Source organism: Amblyomma mixtum, chromosome 1, assembly GCF_055824585.1.
Source record: "Amblyomma mixtum isolate Tamu chromosome 1, ASM5582458v1, whole genome shotgun sequence".
In the NCBI taxonomy this organism is placed as follows: Eukaryota; Metazoa; Arthropoda; class Arachnida; order Ixodida; family Ixodidae; genus Amblyomma; species Amblyomma mixtum.
The window spans coordinates 60,913,636-60,937,620 of NC_143012.1; the positions used below are offsets into that span (position 1 = coordinate 60,913,636).

The window sequence follows — 23,985 nt, forward strand, 5'->3', positions numbered from 1 at the left end:
TTAGATCGAGATCCCTAATCCTCGGGGTACGACTTCCGATTTAGATGTGGATGAGGCAGTGACCTTCAATGCCTCACAAGGTCAAACCGAACTCAACTGCATGGTGGTACGGCCCACGTTATGGTAGTATGACCACGTGATTATTTGACCAAGACCATTGGGTACCTGACCTTGACACTTGATTTGAGACAGTGGGCACCTCATCGACAATGACTTTCAATGCCTTACAGAGTCAAACCGAATGTAACAGCGTGGGGTTATGGCCCAAGCTATGGTAGTATGACCACGTGATCATATACTATGAGCCGCCGCGGTGGCTCAGTGGTTATGGTGCTCGGCTGCTGACCCGAAAGACGCGGGTTCGATCCCGGCCGCGGCAGCTAGAATTTCTTTGGAGGGGAAATTCTAGAGGCCCGTGTGCTGTGCGATGTCAGTGCACGTTAAGGAACCCCAGGTGGTCGAAATTATCCGGAGCCCTCCACTACGGCGTCCCTCATAGCCTCAGTCGCTTTGGGACGTTAAACCCCTTAAACCAAACCATATACAATGACCATTGGGTACTTGACCTGGACCTTTGACCTTGACCTTGGCATTTGACTTGAGACAGTGGAGAGCATGCTTAACGGAGCTTTCGCTCGTAGGTTCAAGCCACGTTGAACCCCAGCCATTTTTTTGTTTGAATTCTTGCAAATCTTCGCAGCAGCTTTCATGCTAAAATCTTCCAACAATGAATCAATCAACCTGTCACATGGCACATCCTTTTATTCACCTATATACAAAAGGCTGCAGGCTGGGCTATATCCAAAGCCTTAAGCAGGAGTGCTGTACATGTCAGAGTGCCTTGAGAAAAAAGGAAGAAAAAAACATTACAGCATCCGTTCGCACTATTTTCGGCAGCGTCTCGCATAGAAGTAATAGCGAACTAGCACAATAACGAGAGCAAGGAAGTGAAAATTGCTCATTCGCTGTCGTAATCATAGCCATGCACGTATAGGTCACAGATGAAGCTTAACTGAGTATCTGGAGAGCTGCACTAGAATCCTGCATGAAGGCTATCTAATGAACTGAGTGACAATTTTTTTTTTCTCTTCCACTAGTTTACGCGAAAGCCAGGATCCCTTGTGCAAACTTGAGGGCAGTACATAGCCACCAGTCTCAGCTGTGGGGACTGTCGTCGATATGTGTAGGTACCCGTTTCTAACGTTTTACACGAAACCTAGTGTCCCTATATTCCATTTCTGGTCGTAGTAGGCGTCCATCTTCAAGTTCCTTTATATTGTCATGCATCTAGATTTTGTTCTCTTTAAGGAAATACTTTTAGGAAGTCTTCTAGCATTAAAGTGCCTTCACGCCTTTGTCACAGGGTGGACTACATTTTCCATTTGCCTGCGTCCCGATATTTTGAAGGCTTTCGTTAGATAAGCCGTAGTTTGTACCATTAAGAGCAGAACAGACGCTGTGTGATCTTTCTCTCTCTCTTCTTATGGCTTTTAGCAGCCCAGTCTTTTCCCTGGACATTGAACTAGTTTAAATTGGGTTATCATTTTGACCAGTTCCATGAATTGAGTTTCAGAGCAAGATAGCGGCATGGGCATAGTGCGGTGCGCAAGCGCCGTGTTCTGATGCTTTGATGAAAACTCCTTCATTGCGTGTGCATAAATGTTTTCTTAGCAGTTTTTCCGCCTGCTTATTCAAGCGTTCGTCTTTTTGATTTTAAGCTCATGAATCAAGGGCATGCCAGCATTTCAAAACAGTTGCCAAGAAAAGCGTGCGTGGCATGAAATAAATGTTTCGAATGTCAGACACGTTTTCCAGTCAGCGTATGATTGTCAGTTTTCAAACCGACAAAATAAATAATTCTGCGAAGATTACATGCAACCTCTATGCACTACCAGGCGCTTTGTGCCTAAAAAGCAGTGTATTGAAAATTTTCGCCATAAACTTAGATTATAAATGGCGTCCTAGCGCCTGTCAGTTTCACCGTACATTTAACAAAAAAGTCGGCGAAGTGGACTTAATGCGAACTTCAATGTTATTGGTCCTAACCGGCGTGTTTTTGTTTTTGAAATTCATAAGTGCATCTGCAAAGATCATGCTCATTTTCTGTATTCAGCCACCCTTTCTTTGACTGGGGCGCCACTGCTTAGATTCGCACTGGAAACGAACAGAGGCTCTAAAATGAATAAATAACGACACATGCGACAGAGAATAATCTCAAGAACATGAAAAAATTTTGATCCGCTTATAACATCAACGCCATTTCAATGTATATTGTGTGCCAGTCATGCATAGAGCACTCGAGAAGCGTACTGCGCGCGAGAGAAAGCGACGTCTGGTTTGGTTTGGTTTATGGGGTTTAACGTCCCAAAGCGACTCAGGCTATGAGGGACGCCGTAGTGGAGGGCTTCGGAAATTTCGACCACCTGGGGTTCTTTAACGTGCACTGACATCGCACAGTACACGGGCCACTAGAATTTCGCCTCCAAAGACATTCAGCCGCCGCGGCCGGGATCGAACCAGCGTCCTTCGGGTCAGCAGCCGAGCACCATAACCACTTATCCACCGCGGCGGCAGAAAGCGACGTCTTCCGCAGCTTCTGTATTCGAAAGGCAGTGTTTGATTCAAATCCTAGGACAATGTACAAAGAAGCCAGGTGCAGACGAGCACTTGGCCTTAAGCACGTTTTCTGCTCCCCAATTTCGTTTTGTTACTGTTTGCGGCACACTGCTCGAGTGATGGCTACACATGAGTGACGCCAGTCATACTTATATATCGGATCAGACAGGGACAGCTGACGGAACATAGCGGGACATAGCGTGAGTCGGGAAAATTCTGTCAAAGGTATTGCAATCAGTGTTCCGCAGCCCGACCCAAAGGCATCGTTTGAGATCGAAGGCAATCAACATGCGGCGTTGAGGTCACCGCTGTGGACGCTGTTTGTCGCGGAAGTGTTCAGCAGTGCTTGAGATCCGATGACCGCGCTGTCCTTTGTTCGCACAGAAGCTTCTTCCGGCGGGTCGGACTGCAACGCTTCTTTTCAGGTGCGCCCTTGTGGTAGAACCTGCGTTCGGAAGACGTCGTGGGTTTTCTTATTTCATGGCTGGTGACCGATACTAGCCGTGTGTCAAGAGCTCTGTACGAATTTCAATGCGCCTCAGCTTCCTGACGCCAATTCGACATAACCTGAACCAAGTGTAATAAAATACGAGGGGGTACCCAAAAGAAACCGGACTTATTTTTGTATGAACTTATTTGTTCACATTTTAAGCACAGACCTTCAATCTCCTTCAAAGTATTCCCCACTTGCAATGATACGCTTGTCGAATCTTTCATTCCATTTTTCAAAACATTGTTTAAATTCATCTTTTGTGATGCTTGACAGTGCCTCCGTCGTTTTTTTCTTCACCTCAGCAACATCAGCGAAACGCTTTCCATTCACCTATTTTTTCATTCTAAGAAACAAAGAAAGTAGCACGGGGCAAGGTCGGGAGAGTATGAGGGTTGAGGAATAGGGGTCATGCCATTTTTGGTCCAAAATTGTCGTAGAGACAGGGCTGTGTGAGCAGGGGCATTGCCATGATGGAAAAACCAGTCACCCGACCGCCACAAATCTGGCTGCTTCCACCGCACACTGTTGCCCAATCTTTTCAAAACATCCAAGTAGAAAGCATGGCTAACTGTCTGACCCTGCGGAACAAATTCTCAATGGACGACTCCTCTCACGTCGAAAAAACAAATCAGCATTGTTTTGAGGTTTGGTTTCACCTGACGAGATTTCTTGAGGCGAGGTTTCCATTGGCATGATTGTTGCTTTGATTCAGGATTCGATTCAGGAACACTTGAGTTGTTCCCATAGCATCGTCCTTGTACGTCTTTCTTAATATTTCAAGAGTTTCCATTCAACTTTTTCCGAGCGAAAATCAGAATTTCACCGGCGCACGCTGTTCACGAAAATCAGCCATTGCAAAAACGACATTCACACAAAACAGTCGTCCCTCTAAAACTCTGCCTAAACTAGTCTGGCCTCCTTCAACGACGGTACTCGGCTTACTGACTCTGGAATGTTCGTTCTATGCGCTCCTAGTGGCAAAACGCGGTACCACAGAAGCTTTGCCGACCAAAAAATTTAGTCCGGTTTCTTTTGGGTACCCCCTCGTAGTGCTAAGTATACTATCAAGACACACTTAGCTGATGTACAGCCTTTGTCAAAAGTAACCAGGCTGCACGTTTTTCTTCTCAGTCGTAAATTAAAGCTATTATGCCAGCCCTCAAGCTCTAAATATCTGTATGGTAAGAAGAACTCCTGTTCTCTCCTTCGAAGAACTTACTGGTCTTTAGGGAAGCCTTGATGGTTCTGTTATACGAATGAGAAGCAAACCATGGAGCCTGGTTACTTTTGACAAAGACTGTACAACCACTCATCGCAGGAAATTCCGGGCGCATAATTAGCCAATAAGACACCTTGATAATGTCTTGACAAGCCAAAGCGTATCTCTTGCCTATATTACTAAGTAATCGTACGAATTTTAGTGAGACAAGAAGAAAGTCATTACCTACGAAAAATGCTTAACAACAATGACACAGAAACAATCCGATTTGAGGGTGAGGCCTTGCCGGACTTTGTCCGGTTCGTTCGCAATGTCTCGTTTGTGTGCTGGGTCATTCCAACCACACCAATAGGTCCAGACCTTGCTCTTGGCGATCTTTGATTTCTTAAAAAAACCATGCTCACTTCATTAGTATGAGAAAGATTATGTCAACTTGTTTTTGGCGAAAAAAATTGTTTCGTGCCGTCGGGCCATCTTAAGTTTGCAAGTGGTAGCAAAACATAGACACAAAAAATTTGTAAAAACTGTTCAGTATGACTATGAAGCTTTTTCATATATACAAAAGTAATTGCGCTTTCATATGCAGTGCACTGGACTGGATTTGTTTAATTTTTAAAGATATAGAACCCGGTAGAAGGTACAACAGTTAGAATTTTGGAAGTTTTCAATAAAATTTTGTGTCCTCGCAGTAGTCGTTCCAACTTTTTCTCTTTGTTTTCCAAAAGGCTAAGAAGCCCATAAAGATGGCTTCGTTTGGTTTATGGGTGTTTAACGTCCCAAATCGACTCAGGCTATGAGGGATGCCGTAGTGAAGGGCTCCGGAAATTTCGACCACTTGGGGTTCTTTAACGTGCGCTGATATCGCACAGCACACGGGCCTCTAGAATTTCGCCCACATCGGAAAATGTTTCGTAGATCAAAAAGGTAAGGTGCGTCAGCAAAAAAAAATTCAACATTTGAAAAAAATTTCTTTATGAAACATAATCAGCGATGAGTTGGGTAGTGAGATCGTCTTAGCAAATATGTGAAAGTAATTTGCATAGCCCCATTGAGTGGCATTTATTTCTGAAAGTTTAATTGGAACATTTCTTGTGTTTAGGTACAAAATAATTTTGGAATTTGAGTCTCTCCGTTCAATCTCGCCGTTGCTTCATACTTGCTCTTCACTGCAGTGCACGCCACAGCCGATGTCAAGCAGACATACAGTATAATCAATGCTGCACGGTCCTCCAAGTGGTCATGCTCTTGATATTTAAGTGTTTAAAGGTCCGCTTTCGAGTTCATTCGCATTTCGTCACTTTAAACTTTTGGGTCGCCTAGTATGACGTAGGTCCCTCATGCAGCGTTGATGTAGACGAAGGGGTCATGTGGTGAAGCCTGCGTATGCCTTTAGTAGTAGCGCTCTCGCAAACTGCCTAGCGAGTTTAGCTTCATTTTCTTGAATAATTTATTGAAGCTCCCAATTGGCTACGACACGCCTGATAGCTTTCTCAGCCCACGTAAACAGCTCTTGCGGGTCAGTATTGGACCTTTGTACGGTCTGTTTTGTGCATATTTACAGTCGACGGATAAGTGGGCTGTATTTGAAGAACATGCACGCAGCAACGCCTATTTTCAATGCACGGGCTCAACTTGCAAAATTATTTTCTGGCGTGAAACAAATAAAAATGTTCCGATTAAACTTCCAGAAATATATGCCATTGAATATCACTGTGCAACTTACTTTAATTCATATTTTTACCAGGACCACCTCTCTATGCAATTGACAACTGAATATGGCTCATAAAACATATTTTCTCCAATTTGGAATTTTTTCGCCGACACTCCAAACGTCCTTTAATCTCGGAAACATTTTTATAAGCTTCGTTGCCTTCTGGAAAACTTACAAAAGTAGTTGGAATGACTACATTGAGAGCATAAAATATGATAAAAATTTCCAGTTTCTATATTTTTGGACATTTAAACAGCGCTGCATTTTCAGACGAATACAAAAATAGACATGACAGTGCGGGCGCTGACACGTCTATCTGTATTCGTCTGAAAATGTACCGCTGTATACACTTCAAGAAAAGAAAACACATCACCAACTATCCCCACCTTGTGTCTTACTAAGCGAAATTTCTACATTTTGGACTTCTTCAATCTTTCATACTAAAAATAAATCATATACTGTTCTACTTTATGGACATGAAAGCGCAATATGCCTTTTATTTATATAAAAAGTTTCACAATGATCTGTAAAAAGGCTATTTTTCAAAATTTTCTTGTAAGACTAGGTTATACTATTGCTTGCAAACTTAAGATGGCGGCCACGGCGCGAAAAACTTTTTTTTTTTCTAAAATAGAGCTGCGAATATGTTTGTCATACTAAAGCAATGAGCCACGATTTTCTCTAAAGAAACCGAAGATGGTGGAATTTAGACACTTCTGTGTTTGAATTTTCTCCGAGAAGAAAGCGAGTGTTTCGCCCAGCCTTACTTGTAGAACTTGTTGAATAGTGCGTCGTCGTGCTCCATTTTCCTGAGAACTTTGTCCCACTGCTTAGGCGCCAGGTTGGGCATCTTGTACGCCGCACGCGCACTGTACTCGAGCTCCCACTGGGGTGACTGGTCAGGCTGGGCATTGGCCACGGTCAGATCCAGCAGGTAAGTGTGGTGGTCCAGGAGCGACTGCAGTGACACCACGCGACACGTTCAAGGCGTGGTTAGGCAAACATTTCAATCCTATATAGCAAAAAGTTTTCACGGCAAAATAGCTGACCTTGGATGTAATGTTAAAGACGACCAGACAGCAGAGTACTACCCTCATCAGCATCATCGCCATCACAAGCCTGATTACGCCCAATGCAGGGCAAAGGCCTCTCCCATGTCTATCCAAATAATCCTGTCCTTCGCCAGCTGCGGCAACTGTATCCCCGCAAACTTCTTAATCTCATCCGCCCGTCTTATTTTCTGCCGTCCCCCGCTGCGCTTGCCTTCTCTTGGAATCCACTCCGTTACCCTTAAGGACCACCGGTTATCTTGCCTTCGCATTATGTGCCCAGCCCAAGCTCATTTCTTCCTCTTGATTTCGACCAGGATATAATTAACCCACGTTTGTTCCCTTACCCACTCCACCCGCTCCCGATCTCTTAACGTTACACCTATCATTTTTCTTTCCATAACTCGCTGCGTTGTCCTTAACTTAAGCTGAACCCTCTTTGTTAGCCTCCACGTTTCTGCCCCATAGGCGAGCACCGGTAAGATACAGCTGTTGTATACCTTTCTCTTGAGGGATATTGGTAAACTGTCATTCATGATATGAGAGCCAGGCCGAGTAGGTTAGGGAACGAACACGAGCGGGTAAAGCGGAGAGCAGGCAACCATGGCCTCTTAGGGTAGAAAAGTAGATTTCGTCAGAATACAAATACAGCGCAGGTCCTGTCTTCTTACTTGTCTCAGGTCGGAGCGCTGTTTTTTATCTTCAAGATGTACAAACTAGGTAAACTCTCCGTCTTGAATGCCAACGTAGCGGGGAGCGGCAGAAAGTGAGGTGGGCGATTGAGATCAAGAAGTGTGCAGGGACCAGGTGGCCGCATCTGGCGCATGACCACATAATTGGATATCACTGAAAAATTGCTTTGCTTCCAGATAAAGCTGATAATGGGTGTGCAAGGAGAGCTCTGAATTGCAAGACGTTATCGTAATGACAGCAGTGGACGAAAGGCAAACAATTATGAGGGCGCACAGAAACTAGAGTTGAATAATGGGGCTGTGAAGGGCATGTTGTGTTTAAACAAGAACGACTAGTATAGGATACACAGGAATCAGAGTTAAAGAATGAAATCGGCGAGCAGGAATGGGTTCGCTGGGAGTCTGATTGTCGTATTAGGCAAGTAACATTTCAGTAAAAACAGTATGAAAATGTACGACCCCATGTGATGGCACCGTCCCCAGGAGCATTCATTAACAAGATTTTTTCTTCTCAGTCATTTTTTTACTCTCCGGACCAATGCGGTTATAAACATGTTAGTAATTTCCACCGCATCCGATGAGGACCTATCGGGGCACATGATTCTTTGTATAATAGCTTTCTCCGTTTCTACCTTCGTACACCCTCTTACAGTTTTGAGGTTAGGTCTTACTTGGAAGGCTAAATCTGGAAGTCTCTGAGGGTGGACGGACCTGTGATTTAGTGAGCAAGCAATCAGAAGTGATTAAAGGTGAAGGGACCGTCATGGAGTGAAATCAACTCATCTAAAGTTTTTGTTTAGTTCAACCCAGAGTGACTTATGCAAGCCGAAAATCACTGTTGTTTCTCTATATTAAAGACCCACCGTGTCGGATCAGCAAAAATGTGGCATTCGGACGCGAGTTTAGAATTTTGCGCGCAGCCGTATGTGCCCTGAAATTTTGGTTTGGGGAAAGGGACACTACGTCAAGATTAAATTAGAGCCTTCTACTAAGACTTCCACTTCACTCAAGCTTAATGTATCTGCTTGGCTGCTGAAATCCCGTGAACTAGTGGCCATTACAGGAATTGAGACGTCTGCCCAAAATTGGCATAGTTAAATTTCATTTATAAAGAAATGGATCTTTAAACGCTCGCTAAATTCTTCGGCGTTACTAGCAGCACTGGTTCGCACTTAGCGTTTTTGAGAGTAGTAACGTGAAGCGCCAGATGATCTCAATAACTGCATTAATCCTAAAAAGGTCGCTTCTTGATAATGGAAACGTTAACCAGTTGCAGTTGTGGGGTACTCACCTTTTTCTTACTAGTAAACATTATCTCAAGAAGTCGCCATTGTTCCAAATACTCAGAATGCGTAGAAATTAGGAGCTTGCAACTGAAGTGTTACACATGAAGCAGTCACGAATAGATCAAGCAGCCAAAATATCAATAAGTTGGGCGGATTGATACGTAGTGCCCGTTCAATATACAAAACCAGAAAAAAAACACATTAAATGTAGATGTAAATCAACCACACATACAGCATATGCGCGCACATACGCGATACACGATGAAGTATTATTTATTGTTACTATTTATTATTATTTAGAGATACGGCAATCCCAAAGGCATTTTAGCAGGGTGGGAATGTAATAGCACAAAAATAATCGCAGGCAACGGAATAAAGTGGAGACAAAGCTCACTGCCAGCACACTACAACAAGCGTGATTTTTCAATACAACGCACTGCGAAATAGGCAGAACAATGCACCGCAAGAAAAGAAAAATAGTCATATCAGAACTTTTGAGCTGTCAGCAGAGACTGGCGGTAAACCAAGAAAGGTAAGGTTGGCTCACTGTCGTATTATTTAAGTTATTTAGTCACTTACAGCCCGGGTTAAAAAGAATATTTAAATCAATTCGTGGTTATTTGCATGGTGAACCTAGCTGCTTTTTCCTATTTCTTCACATCATTTGTCAGAAATGTCGCAAATATACGTGGTTTTCGTTTGCTGCTGTGTCCATTGTTTACCAGCGCATATTCTTGCATATGAAATTAAGCACTTTCTCCAATTTCATTGGCGCTTCTGTTCGGCGTGGTCGTATGCAGCTAGCGCTAAGAGCAAATTCTTGCGCTGTACAGGAGTGATTTGTTTAGTTTGGTTTATTGGGGTTTAACGTCCAAAGCAACTCAGGATATGAGGTACACCGTAGTGGAGGGCTTCGGCAATTTCGACCACCTCGGGTTCTGAGACCTGGACTGACATCGCACAGTACTCGGGCCTCTAGAATTTCGCCTCCATCGAAATTCGGCCGCCGCGGCCGGGATTGATCCCGCGTCTTTCGGGTCAGCAGCCGAACGCCGTAACCACTGAGCCACCGCGGCGGGGCTGTACAGGAGTGAGACGCACCCAAGTTGCGTCGCTGTGGCCGCCGTCGACGGTGAAGATGCGGAAGGCGGGATGACCCGAGCCGTACGTGGTTAGGCTCGGCGCCAGGTAGGCCACGCCCAGCGCCCGCTTCGGGTGACGAGTGTCGTAAGCCACCTTCAGCTCGTCCGCGTGCGAGTGGCCGAAGAACTGACCACGCACCGTAGATTTAAACCTGGAGACAACAAGTTCAAACCATGGTGACGCGTTTCAGAGACTTCACGCTGCGTCACAACGCTTGAAAATGTTATTCGAAATCGTCAATAATCACACCAGAATAGACTTTCACACTTATATGCAGCATAACAGAACACGAGAAACTCGGCACGAACACGATAAATCAATTGTAGTTCCCAAATGCAGAACCACTGCATACAAGCTGTCGTTCTTTCCAAGAACGATAGCTGACTGGAATGCATTACCTCGTGAACTGGTCACCTTATCGTCAGCCGAAACATTATTGTCTGCAATCAAACCCAGCCGGTCAAGTTAGGGTATTTAGTTCGATTCGGGAGTGTTGCCCTTGTCACGTGTTGTTTTGTATTTTAATGTAAAGTGTTTGTTACTCGTCTATTATTTGTGTTGTTCGGCAGAAATTTTGTTGCCTACCTGCAGGCCTTCTTTTTTTTTTTTTCGTTGTTTGCTGTTGACAAAGCACTGTGCAATTGTATCCCCACTCCTGCCTCGGCCACCAAAAGGCGGCTGGCAGTACTAAATAAATAAAATAAATAAATAAAAGAAAGTTTAGGAAATTTTTTTGGCCACACTGTAACGTAACGAGGCAGGGAAAAAAATCGAAGACATGGCACATAATTTGCACAAAGTACCTAGGCCACTGTGCCCGTGTCTAGAGAAGCGACTGCAGTGTTCTGTGAGGGGAAAGGCATGCTTTCTTCAGTGAAGGAAACAATGTATGATGACAATAGATAACTCCCTATACGAACGGCCCTGTTTTTGACAGAATTCCCTACGTGCGATTCTCTTCACTTAGCCGTTGCTTATTGATCAAGCTGGTGTTAGGGTTTCAGGGCATCAAAAAGAAACATCCTACATTTCTATACTCTTTCTTCGCGCTAATTTCTTGTTTAGATGTTTGTGTACCAAGAGCTGCATTGGCCAGCCGCGTCCACGCACCCCCCCCCCCCCCCCCCCCCCCATTCATACATACATCCCGACCCCGACTTTAACAGACCCGGCTACACCAACACTGTCAACGCTGCAACTACCCTTTCCAAACACAACCTTACACCCTCCTCCAATCCTCCCCCCCAGTCATCGCGCAGTCGATCCGCCTGCCAGGAGGGAGGCCTATCTCATATGAAGGATAAGGGAACGTGCTTGCTTGACAGTGCGTCCAACGCACTCCTACCTGCACTCCAAACACCTCCCATACAACCAAAAAAATCAGAGGGCACTTTGGCTCTCTAAAGTGCTGCAAGGCGAAAGCGTTTCCTGGCGCACTGTTTGTTTCTATTTACATTTCTATTTTTGATATTTTGTCTTTTTTTAATTTTTTTGCTCCTTTTCTTATCTTTATTGTTTTTTATTGTTATTTTCATATCTTATTTTTATTTTCGTTTATTTTCTGATTTTCTAATTTTTTCATTTCCTTCACTTTATTTCTTTTATTTTATTCACGAAACCCATGGATTCACTAAATGCGCCTTTATTCATGCTCAAACCTTGAGCCTTCGTGGCGGAGTGGTAGCGTCTCCGCTTCAAATGCCAAAGGCCCTGGTTCGATTCCCAGCCTCGGCGCAGTTTCCATTTAAGCAGTGACGCCGAAAGGCGGACAAATCTGCCGACACGGCTGCTGACGCGTCTGCTAACGACAGTATGAGGCATTAAAAGCTTTCGCATTAATACCTAACGCGTAAACGTAGCACACATCCAGCACCCTTACCGAGGCTTACTAAGCACTACACTGTAAAAAGGGATACATGAGAGCAAAGAGGAGCGAGCTGCTCTCTAGCTCTCACTCCCTTTTATAAAGGGTAGTGCGCTAGAGGAGAGCATACTCACTTTTTACTCCCATATGTCTAGAGTGTACGACTGGCCTCCGCATTTGCAACACCCCAGATGTCACTGAAACTGACATTAAAAAAATTCGCTGTGCCTTAGCTTGGTTAAGCCCGGTAATTGCGAAAGCAATATCCGTACCTACGCCATGGTTCAGCTGGTAGTGGTGCTTGTGGTGGTGCTTGTGGTTAGACTTGTGGTGATGCATCGGTTATACAGTCCAATCTAGTCCAATCCAATGTAATCTAATCTATTGTAATCTAATCTAATCTAATGTAATCTAATCCAATCCATTCCATTCCATTCCAATCCAATCCAATATAATACTATTTAATCCAATGTAATGTAATGTAATGTAATCTAATCTAATCTAATCTAATCCAATCTAATCTAAGGCCGCCGGTGGTGGCACCGTCACTACTCGCAGACGGCGCGAGATGGTCGCCCAGCTCTTCGGCGTGACGTCACACAGAGGTCATGCGAAAGGTCATTTCATGTGCACCGCCGTCGCACGGCAAAGGTTTGAAAGTGCAAGTAGTAAAGCTTTCGCTTTAAAAAAAGGTTCGGCGAGTTCTTTTCACTAATTAAGTCACCTTTGTAGGACGCGGTGATAGTTGTCACTCCAGGTATGCAGGCAGTCGGAGGAGCCGGGTGGAATGTGTGCGATGATGTGCACCTGCGGAAGATATGCAGTCAACGGTGGAGAGTTTACACTATATCCCATACATTCCACAAGTGCTGGCGGTAGCTGTCAAGAGAAGTTTTATAACCTCCCTTTCTACTTTTGCCCACTTGAGTTCTCACATTGTCAGCGATCTTTCTTATGTACCTTGAAATAAAACAGCACAGAACGCTCTTAAACTGTCCTTGGAACGTGCTCATAACGTGGAATCTCATGGCGTTGTTTACTCCCTGCTTATCAACAAACTCTAAGAGCACTTGCTGCTGCGCTAGTTGGCTTTGGTTCATAATTAAATCATAATTAATCAGTTGGAAGTTGGCGCTTCGTCCTGTCACCTACCTATGTGTCTTGTCTGTTTTTTGCGCCTAGAGACTATTTAATTATCAAAAAGCGCTTGCCGAGCCTTAAGCTGAAAGCAGCAGGAACGGTTCGAGGCAACACTCTTGGAATTGCCCCTCAGAAAATCATAAGTCGTGCTTGTAACTCACCTTCTCGCCGTTGGCCTCAGAGTGTCGAAGCTCATCAACAAGCCACGCAAGCTGCTGTGCGGGGTCAGTGGCGTTAATCAAGAGCCACCTGCGTTTGAAAAAACAGGAAACAGAATAGTGTGACGAGCGGGCCCATTAGGCTCATAGCGATACAAGTAAACCAACAGGAAGCCCTGAGAACCACATCAGAATGGAAGAAAGATCACAACTGCTGGTCCTGTGCAGTACTGCGTCTTCCCAACACAACAGCAGATTTCTGTTGTCACAACAGACTTTCCTGTAGTAATTTGCAGCCTGACAACAAAAGTTCCTGTGGTCGCAATAGGATTTTCGTGCCGCCGCGGTGGCTCAGTGGTTATGGTGCTCGGCTGCTGACCCGAAAGACGCGGGTTCGATCCCGGCCGCGGCTGTTGAATTTCTTTGGAGGAGAAATTCTAGAGGCCCGTGTACTGTGCGATGTCAGTGCACGTTAAAGAGCCCCAGGTGGTCGAAATTTCCGGAGCCCTCCACTACGGCGTCTCTCATAGCCTTAGTCGCTTTGGGACGTTAAACCCATAAACCAAACCAAACCAAACCAATAGGATTTTCTATTGTATTGAGCAGTCTCCTGTCGTAACGACAGATCCAGTTTTGTCGTAACAACGGAGTATGTTCTTTTATAACGACAAACGACTTCTCTATAGTGCTGCGAAATCTGTCTTAATGATAGGACGACAAAAAATCTGTTGTTTTTGGGACCGGCTCTGTCGTATTTTTCGACTAGGGAGATTTCCTTTTCTTCCTGCTGGTTTATGTGCGAGGAAACAAAAAGGGAAAGAAGAGGTCTTAGTAAAAAAAATGGTCCTCGTGCTCACTAGGCGCCATTAAATCCTCACGATATCGCTTGTCACACGCGTTTCTATAGAGTATCGTTGACTAATCAGAATGGCCGGATAGCTAGCAGTTAGTCCATCGAATGATTGTAATGAATTGGCAGCAGAATAACGAACCTAACAAAAAATGCACCATTAGGATTTGCCTGCGCCGAATAGTAATGGCTGTCTTTAGGGCAGGTCTATGGGGTCAGAAAGTCTATGGCGGAGCTGTATCTGGCGTCGGCAGCAAATTTCATTCAGTTCGGCAAACAAGACGTGGAATTCACAGGGACACTTTTTTCCTAAAGATGGGGGCGAAATCCTCACTGCAAACAATTTTTCTCGACTCTATAAATACGTCAGTACTACACACAATTTTTGCCCAGCTCTTGACTTTTGCCTATTTGCCCGTTTTAGCTTCAGGATGATCAGTGCGATTCCAGACGAGTTACCATTGCTGCACCGTAATAAAATGTCCGTCTCACTACCCACGAAATATAAATTATTGTTGGTCTGGGAGCATGTACTCGCTGTCTTGTTGTCTCAGCTTTTACTACTGTGCACTCACATTTTCAAGGGCTGCACTAGCCGCGTTTACATAAATGGTACAGTAGCGCATCGCATTTCCTAGCGTATCTCGCGCAGCCGATGCGCTACTGTTTACTCGTATCGCATCGAGTCTGGCGGAACAGCGACCCTTCACCCATTGCACGCGGCAGAGGGGTCCAGTCATACCCATCTTGAACAAAGTCTGCTTTGTTATCTGGCTTGGTGTGTGTGTGGGGGGTGTATGGTATAGCCACTACCGGGAGGAAGAGGAGGGACACCTCCAAAATCGTTTCCATTCACCGCTGAAGTCGACTTGCCATTCTCGATCTACCCCCATCTGGCGCGTTGATGCGACGCGCTTTCCTAGCGCATTATCACTGTTTACATGAATTCGATGCGCTAAAAAGCTGATGCGAATGCGCTGATGCCGCATTCATGTGAACTCGGCTCCTGTCGCAGCGCAGAGATCGAGAACACACAGCAAGCTGGGAAAGACGTTAACTGGGCTATCTTTTTCCAGCCGACACAACAGCGATTTCGAAAGGGTCGACTCTCAGCCTTCGAACAGTGTGTTCAATAGCGATTGCGTTCTTATCCGAAGGGCATAGTCACACATGCCAGCAGGCCCAGCGCTTATCGGTTTTGTTTTGGAGAATCTTCCAGACATTCTGTTAAAGAAACACGCCGATACAGCGAGCCTTTCTTGCGTGGGAAAGGAAACATCATAGCATCCTGTCTTTCTGCTTAAAGGAAAAAAAAAAATCCCGCATTATACTCTGGGTAAAAAAACTTGAAAAGCAGCGCAGAGATATCTGTAATGCGGTTCCTTTCCTTTGACACTATCTAGCTGTAGTCACACTTGCCTGCACAATAGCCGACGAAATATGAGACTAGACATATTTTTATGATGCCTTACTGCGAGTTTTTTCCACTGATTATTTCACCTGGTTCTACTGAAAAGACAATAAGAACGTCTTTTCGGATTACTGCTTTTCAAGCATGTGCGCAAAGGTTACCCGAAGAGCAGTGGCACCTCCTTCGTCGGTTTAACTGCGGTGCTGTAAAACGACGAAATAATATGAATAAGCAGATAAGTAGGAGAGCATACGCTTCCATTGGTGGCAACGAACCTATGGAAAATAAACTCAACAAAACTATGTCGTTACGACGCAGTATATGTCCTAAAATATGACGCGCGTTTTCCTCTTATTGATGTCTCTTGCTGCAGCGATGAAACCTGTAGTAGGAAAAGAGTCTGCCCGGTCTCTGAGAGGCTGTATGGGGCCAAAACTTGACATGGCTACGACGAAGTTTTCTGTTTGCTTGGAAAGGTACCTATACCGCAGTGTACTAACAAATTATTTTCAGGTACTCACAGAACTAATGCCGAGTTTCCCTACTAAACACAAAGCCGGCAAAGAAACATGAAAGGGAAGAGTACTGCAATCTTCTAGAAAAACCATAATTTAGCCGCCTGCGCTAGATAATCGATGGCTGAATATGTGTTTGCGGGAATAGGGTGCGCGCAGCTGGCACAGGATAGGGTTAATTCGAGAGCTATGGGAGAGGCCTTTCTCCCGCAGTGGGCGTAGTCTCGCTGATGGTGATGATGATGAAGATGTGCCGTAAGGGGTCCCTCAAGAGAAGAGTATATAATAGCTGTATCTTGCCGGTACTCACCAACGGGGCAGAAATGTGGAGGCTAACGAGAGGGTTGAGCTTAAGTTAAGGACAACGCAGCGAGCTATGGAAAGGAAAATGATAGGTGTAACGTTAAGAGACTGGACGCGGGCGGAGAGGGTGAGGGAACAAACGCGGGTTAATGGCATCCTAGTCGAAATCAAGAGGAATAAATGGGCTGGGGCAGGGTATGTAATGCGAAGGCAAGATAATCGTTGGTCCTTTAGAATAACGGAGTGAATTCCAAGAGGAGAAGGCAAGCGTAGCAGCAGGTGCCGGAAAGTTAGGTGGGCGGATGAGATTACGAAGTCTGTGGGAATACGGTGGCCGCAACTGGCAAAGGACAGGGTTAATTAGAGAGTCAGACGATGTGCCATAGGGGTCCTAGATTGGTTTGGAAATGGGTCAGGTAGCGCAGGATAGGCATGGTGCTGAATCCTTCTCTACAACGCATGCATTCAAATATCCGCATCATTGCGCTCGAGGCGTACGACAGCACATCTAGGTTTGTTTTCTTACCAGTTCAGACTGCTGCAGTAGTTCGTGTTCAAGGAGATGACCTTCAGTCCAGGGAAAGGCCTCGTCGAGTAAAAGCCCGCTCTGGAACAGCAATGTAGCACCATAGTTAATGCCCCACTCCATGTTAACTGGACTCGTTTTATTTGTTTTTCTTTAAATTCTAAAAAGTAGTCTTTTGTGACACTGGTGCAGTTAACGTCGTGTTCTCTGATGTAATGAGGCTGCGCCTGCGTTTAACGGAAGACAACGGCATGTACTCACTGCTGTTCTTTGTCCGTTTCTTCTGCATGCTGAACTTCCTGTTTTTCCTTCAGCATATTCCCGATGTTTTCGTTCCTGACTTTATTCTACTGCTTCAGTCCTTCAACGAATTTGTTAGCAAAATTTTCGAACGCACCATACAGCAGGCAAGCGTAAAAACAAAAACTAACTTTTTCCCAGGCACTCTTGTGGAATGCCAGAATGCCTCTAGTATACTGGACTCCTCACGTTTGTATGAAATTTTTCTGTTTCCGTATATTTTCAACTGTTAGCTTCCATCAGCAGCCTCACAAAAAGACTGAATTGAGAATGCCGAGCATTATCTGCCGCATCCGAGTTGGCGGAATTGTGAACATTCTTGAGGTAAGCGCACCAAAATTCGAGAATTTATCTGAGCGTTTTATGAGTGTTCTCAAAGGTGCTCACCTACTGACGGTGGCGGTGGCCGACGCAGGCAGCCATCGGGACCATTGCTGTGCGAGTGCTTCGAAGATCCACGAGCCTGACATCTTGCCTTTCTGTTCGGGGGGCGGGAAGCTGCAAATAACAAAGTACGCGCTCCGGAGTAACTTGTCCGCTCGGGACGGAGTTTAATAACACTCATCAAGAGCTGGCTCACTTGCTGGAGTACGCATGCGGAGGGGAAGGTACTCCTAAAGTGTTTTTGCATTTTAGAAAAAAAAATAAGACTAAAAGGAGTAGCGCATGTCAGGGCAATGGTTTAATTTTCGCAGCAAACAAGTGGTTCAACCGGAACGCGTAGGTATCATTTGAGAATACATGTATGTTCTGGTGCAATGAATGCTATGAAGTGTTTTCGAGGTGGGCTGACTATACGTTTATTAACCCGTACGCTGCCATGTAATAAGAAAGTCTCGAGGGAAAAAAACAGCTCTCATACATGTGGAGAAGCGGGTGCAGGAAAAGTTGCGTGCTTTGGTTATTGAGGCGACGTGAGCGGTTAATTCTTGTAACTTGATTAGCGTAGCCATGAGAAGGAACGGAACCATGTTCTACTGCGTATCTGTTACGGGCACATTTGTAGGTTGAGCGGCATCGGTTTGGGCCTAACCGCAGATCATTTTAACGGAGAGAAGGGAAAAGGGGGTCAAGTGACCTCTTGTTTAGCACCGCGTCTAATGCAGGGCGCTTGTGTCGTTGACGGCGATATATTATCTTTACATTGGTAGCGGTGTGGACGCAGGTAGGAAACTGGAGAGGTCATTACTAAGACGTCATGAGGTGGAACCGCACTCAAGGACGCGAAGAATAGTACTAAAACACGAAACTCAGCCATTATTCAGTTCATGAATTATCACTGCGTTAGTTTGGCTGCTATGCTGTCATGCCTATAGCTGAGTCCTTGACAGTACTCACCAGTTCGCTGGGTGACCCTCGTGGTTCCCTACGGCGGGGAAGACAGGCACTCCCGGCAGAAACTTGGCGATCGCATCGGCCGTGTATTTAGTTACGGCCAGGTTGCCCTCGCGCGATGTGTTCCAGACATCGTGGGGAACCATGTCTCCTGTCCAGATGACGTAGTCTACCTGCAACGGAGCTCAAGCCTCAGCATAAGGCGGACACAGCACCAGCAGAACCAGATCACGTTTGGATTCTTCTTTGAAACTACAAATAAGAAACAGCTCTGTGATTCCGCTCGGATGCTTTCCTTCAGAATACACAGGGTGTTAAAAATTTAGTTTTCAAGACTTCTTACGAAACTACTGTTTAGCAGTACACAAAATCCGCTTTGCAAGAAGACAATGCGACCATACGGATAGAACGTGGTCTGATAATTGTGGCTTCCAAAGTACTAATTAGCTCAAATCAGACAACAGCCTTCCAAGTCACTGAAAATACCGTGCAAGTCATTGAGTGGAAATTAAAAAGAGGTCGTATTCGTACACCATTCCACTTCGCAAAAATTTCGTAGCACGCACGTGTTATAAAGAATCGCCTCCAAATTTTCAACCCAGTCCGAGAAATTAGGCATGGAAGCAATGGCAGTGGCAGCGAAACTGCTGAGTGGTGTCACGCAGTGGTCATGTATGATGTTCTTCGATTTGACCTGCCGAAAGAGACAAGTGAACAGTCACGTCCTTCGCCGTCTGCGAAGGACGTGACACCGTAACTAGATATAATTTTCTTGTCGCACATTTGCAGATTTTGCTTACTCTTCTCCTGTGAACTTCTGCCTCCGTTGTCTTTTGTGACCCATCTCGAAGTGAAGCGCCGCCAACCATGGTCAGGCTATCAAGCTCACTAAATTTTCATCTAGCATCTTCACTGCCGTAGTCGCTAATCCCGACCGCGGCGGCCGCGATGATAACAATGTGACAGTGGTATAATCCGGATCCACTGCCCACGGATGGAAGTTGATGACAATGACGACATCCAAAGCACAACACGAAAAACCGGCTGTTGAACACACGGGATGTTCGGCTGCGGCGATGACGGAGTGGCCCAGCGAAGCTGATCTGTTCGCGCCGTCTCGCGTTCGAATCCTGCTCGTGCCCATAAAGAGCTTTGTTTATTAAATATAACACGCCATCCGGCCACGTGACACTTAACACCTCTTTTTACGGTTTGCATCTCCGGTAGCGATGTCGACACAGAAGCAGCCTCCAGCTCATTCAGGGTTGATGTATTTGCAAACTTGGCAGCGCACTGTGATTGGTCCTTGGTGGTCCCGTGAAACCTGTGACGTCATCACTGTCTCGGCCTATCAGAGAATTTGCAACATCCTGCGGCAGGGTTTTATTGTGACAATGGCTCTAATGCAGTCGTCACTCTTTCTAATGGTATCGCTTCAGAAACACCATGCGCTGTGTGATGTCAGAACAAGTTAAAGTACCCTAGGTGGGCCGCCGCGGTGGCTCAGTGGCTATGGTGCTCGGCTGCTGACCCAAAAGACGCGGGTTCGATCCCGGCCGCGGCGGCTGGAATTTCTTTGGAGGAGAAATTCTAGAGGCCCGTGTACTGTGCGATGTCAGTGCACGTTAAAGAACCCCAGGTGGTCGAAATTTCCGGAGCCCCTCCACTACGGCGTCTCTCATAGCCTTAGTCGCTTTGGGACGTTAAACCCCATAAACCAAACCAAACCTAGGTGGTCGAAACTGATCCGAAGACTTCCACTATGATTTTCTTCACAGCCTCCATGCGCTGCTTCGGGACGCTAAATTCCACGTACCACTGTCGTTGCTCAGGGAGAGGTGACACAGCTGCGCTAGTCCTACTCGGCGATTCTGAGCCTACGACCTCAGTGATGATTTGCTCTTCTTTGTGCGGTTGAACTCCTTGCCTATGGGAAGTTTTCATGCGGGGGGCATCGGTGAAAAAGAAGAAAAGGGAAGTGAGAAGAAAGGGAAGAGAAGAAGAGAGAAGGTTTGGTTTATGCAGAGTTTAACGTCCCAAAGCGATGAAGGACACCGTATTGAAGGGCTCCAGAAATTTCGACCACCTGGGATTCTTTAACGTGCAGTGACAACGCACAGTACACGGGCCCCTAGAATTTCGCCTCCATCGAAGTTCGACCAGCTATATATGAGAATAATGAATCATTACCTTCGGTATTTCCATAACAGTATCTTACAATTGTCCAATTTTCAAAATTTTTGTCAGAGAATGTTTGAAATGTATTTCCGCGCCGCAAAACTGAACCTGTGAAACAACACTGCTAAGTTTGTCATCACCTTAGCGTGCATGTGTGTATAGTTCCAGGTTTGAAAACAAAGTACTCTTTTAATGGACTGCTTTCCAGACCCAGTGCTCCTGGAGAGAAATGTCCTCGGTATGGTACGAGAATGGCATACCTTGTGGTGGTCGCTGACGTTCTGCAACATGTTCTCGAACGTCCTTGCGGGCAGGTCACAGTTGCGCAGGGCGCCCCAGTGTCCTGCTGGAGTGTTGGCAATCCAGTTGGCCTTGCCATCTTCCTCGCGACAACACAGTGGCTCGGGGCAGTCGGCGCGGCTACCCTCTGAGTACCGCAGGTCGACGTGAGTGTCACTGATGTGCAGGAAGCGGAGGACCGGCGCACCCGGCTGCGACATCGGCGGCAACACACGAGGTGGTTACTTGGGCAGGTTGCTGCTTATTCGATGAAGTACTTGAAAGATGGGAGGCTAAGAGATCGGAAGCGGGCAGACTGGTCGAGGAAACAAACGCTGATTAACGACGTCCTAGTCGATGTCAAGACGAAGAAATGGGCTTGGGCAGGGCATGTAATGCGAGGGCAAGATAACCGCTGGTACTTAAGGGTAACGAAGAGAAAGCAAGCGTAGCAGGGGACGGCATAAAGTTAGTTAGGCAGGCCGATTAGATTAAGAGGTTTGTGGGGATATGGTGTCCGCAGTTGGCAAAGGACATGGTTAATTGGAGGGATATGGGAAAGGCCTTTGTCCTGCAGTGAGCGTAATCAGGTTGATGATGGTGATGACTTGAAAAGCGCGAAAGGCAGACATTTACGTGAGTATGACAAGTCGCTGACTGTCAACGACGTGTTTCATTCAAAAAATAATGTTTAATGGCACGCGTGGCTAACAAGGAAACCGAATTATGGCGAGAGGAGACACTATTCCAATTTTTACAAAAAAAGAAGATATATTCACAAATTCGGCTGAAGTGTTTTCAGTTATGAACCCTTCAAGTACCAATATCGCGTTCTGTGTCTCGTAAAGTCTCATGGCCTTAGATGGGTGGCGGCGCGAAAATGTATGAAAAATCTGAGGCCACAAATTATTGCGAAAAATATCTAAGTCCCCGTGATTAAAAGAGCAGAAACCAATGGTCGCAGTGTGCTTTCTATCTCCTTGTTCACAAAAACACTATCATATCAGTTGCACTAATTTTTGGTATTTCCTTACTATGCCTGTGCCCATGTCTTGAATAAAACGACTGATACACGATAGTCACGCTTGTGCCTTCTGGTACAGAGACCAAAGCTTTTGCGGTAGGGCGGCCGCGTCTGATGTAGGGTAGGGACATAGAAGTTGGAAGAGTAGAGGAGCCTCCTGCAACGAACACAACACGGCGGCTGATGATTAAGCTCTGTCAGCTTACCTTGGGCCTTGATGGCGTGGGGTGTAGCTTCCGGTTTTTGGGTTTTCTGGGCAGAGTGATGGTCCAGTTGAACGCCTCCTTGTCTCCGCACTCTTCCCCCAGCACCGAGCTGCACATCTGCTTCGCGCTCAGAGTGGTCCGTTTCATAACGTAGAAGAACTCGTCCTGCACACGGTTACGAGTGACCTGGCTGTGTGCCTCAAAAGCGAATCTCTCTTCACGCTATGAGCTGGCTACACTAAGTGCAGTGTTTGTGAAAAATATACAGCCAAAGAGGTTTGATTCCAAGCCGCGTACCGGGGCTAGTTGACAGACTTGATGCTCCTAATTTTCGGATCGTCAAGGACTTCAGTTCCTCCTGCCTTCGAGAGATTAAGGCCCCCGAGTATGCAAGAGGAGCTGCGCTGTAGGGCTTAGAAGCAGACCCCAAGGGCTGTGTACGTTTTACAAAGACTGTACATCTGACTGGCCGTAACAGTCCACTTCATCTACCGCCTGGTTCTAAGTAATTGCCAGTGTAAGCAGTCTGAACGGGAACGGCTATTAGGCCGCTGTATGGAGGACACACTAGTAGTGCCCTTAGGGCCGTTGTTTGTTAAAAAACAACACAATATAGTTTTGAGGAGAGGAAAGCGCAGAATAACTGCATCATTTCTCGGTGCATACTCGATACACGCCGTGATGAGCTTTTGAAGGAGACAGAGAAAAAAGGAAGGGAGAAAGAGGTGCCATAGTGGGGTCTCTGGAATAATTTAAACACACCTTAGGATCTTTATTGCGCACTGACGCCGCGCAGCCCATCACATCCAGCACCGATAGTCGGCCCAATAATGGAAACGTATTGGCAAAGGCCTGTCTTACGAAGGACCGCAGTAAGACCATCCATCAATATTGGGCCGATTGCCTGTACTGATTGGGATGAGTGCCTTTTACTTTCGCCTTCATCCAGTAAGGAAGGGCTATGAACTCTCCGGCTGTTCTGTGTCTCTCGGCACCGTTCCTTTCGCGACCACCAACGGCAGACATAAATCTGGGCAAAAAGTTTACAGGAACCTGACCATGGGGCGATATGCGGTACAAAGCGACTGTTTGGCGAACCACTGCAGCAGTTTTCTCTGCGCCGCATGATGCAAGAGGGCAATGGAAGGCCTAGCTGTATAGACTAAAACCCTCGTGCTCTCAAAAAAGTAAACTCTGACGAGTCAGCAAAGCTAACCAACGGTTAGAGTCAGTAGAAACATCACGAGGGGAGCGGCATTTTACTTTTTAACAGGAAGAGATAGCCCAACTTTAGAAGAAATGTCATTGTACCGGAACCTCAAGAAAAAGTGTAAACTTCCTTTCGGCTTGGTCACGAAACCTCAACACAAGAGAAGAAGTCGGCTGCTGGTACGCCAGATCACCGGATAAACGCCTTTTATAGGTTTAGTTCTCTTTTCCGATCGGAAGAAGCCTACGTCTTTGCCTAAGTGTACCTTTCGGGCTTTTTCTTACGTGCATGGCCTAATACCAAATCAAGGTAGCTGTGCGGCCGCTGTTCAAATATTGACAAGTATGCGACGCACCTTGAAATTGTTGACGAGCCCGTCGCAGACGCGGTCTGTGCCGGCTAACCCGAGCAGCTTGCACTCGTTGCTGAGGTTGTCGGCGATCACGGCTTCAGACACGCCGTGCCGGATGTCCTTGA

General features: G+C 46.0%; 1 protein-coding gene across 1 annotated transcript; it reads right to left on the reverse strand.

The window, feature by feature from the left end:
* Positions 1-2,952: 2,952 nt before the first annotated feature.
* LOC149366441 (sphingomyelin phosphodiesterase-like) lies at positions 2,953-22,445 on the reverse strand. Its single transcript, XM_089559058.1, has 10 exons — positions 22,299-22,445; positions 21,050-21,280; positions 18,615-18,784; positions 17,664-17,774; positions 16,977-17,057; positions 13,375-13,462; positions 12,798-12,880; positions 10,168-10,360; positions 6,807-6,997; positions 2,953-3,061 (listed from the first exon to the last, which is right to left on the reverse strand). The coding sequence occupies exons 1-10, from the start codon at positions 22,443-22,445 to the stop codon at positions 2,953-2,955; spliced, it is 1,404 nt and encodes a 467-aa protein (XP_089415184.1).
* Positions 22,446-23,985: the final 1,540 nt, after the last annotated feature.

What these genes read in the sequence shown, in the direction of transcription:
- LOC149366441 (XM_089559058.1), bottom strand. Translation starts at nt 22,445, where the DNA reads ATGAAACGGACCACTCTGAGCGCGAAGCAGATGTGCAGCTCGGTGCTG. An exon ending in ACGTCAGCGACCACCACAAG is followed by an intron (nt 18,785 to 21,049) that starts GTATGCCATTCT and finishes GCTCCGTTGCAG; the next exon opens with GTAGACTACGTCATCTGGAC. An exon ending in GCCACAGCGACGCAACTTGG is followed by an intron (nt 6,998 to 10,167) that starts GTGCGTCTCACT and finishes GTGTCACTGCAG; the next exon opens with TCGCTCCTGGACCACCACAC.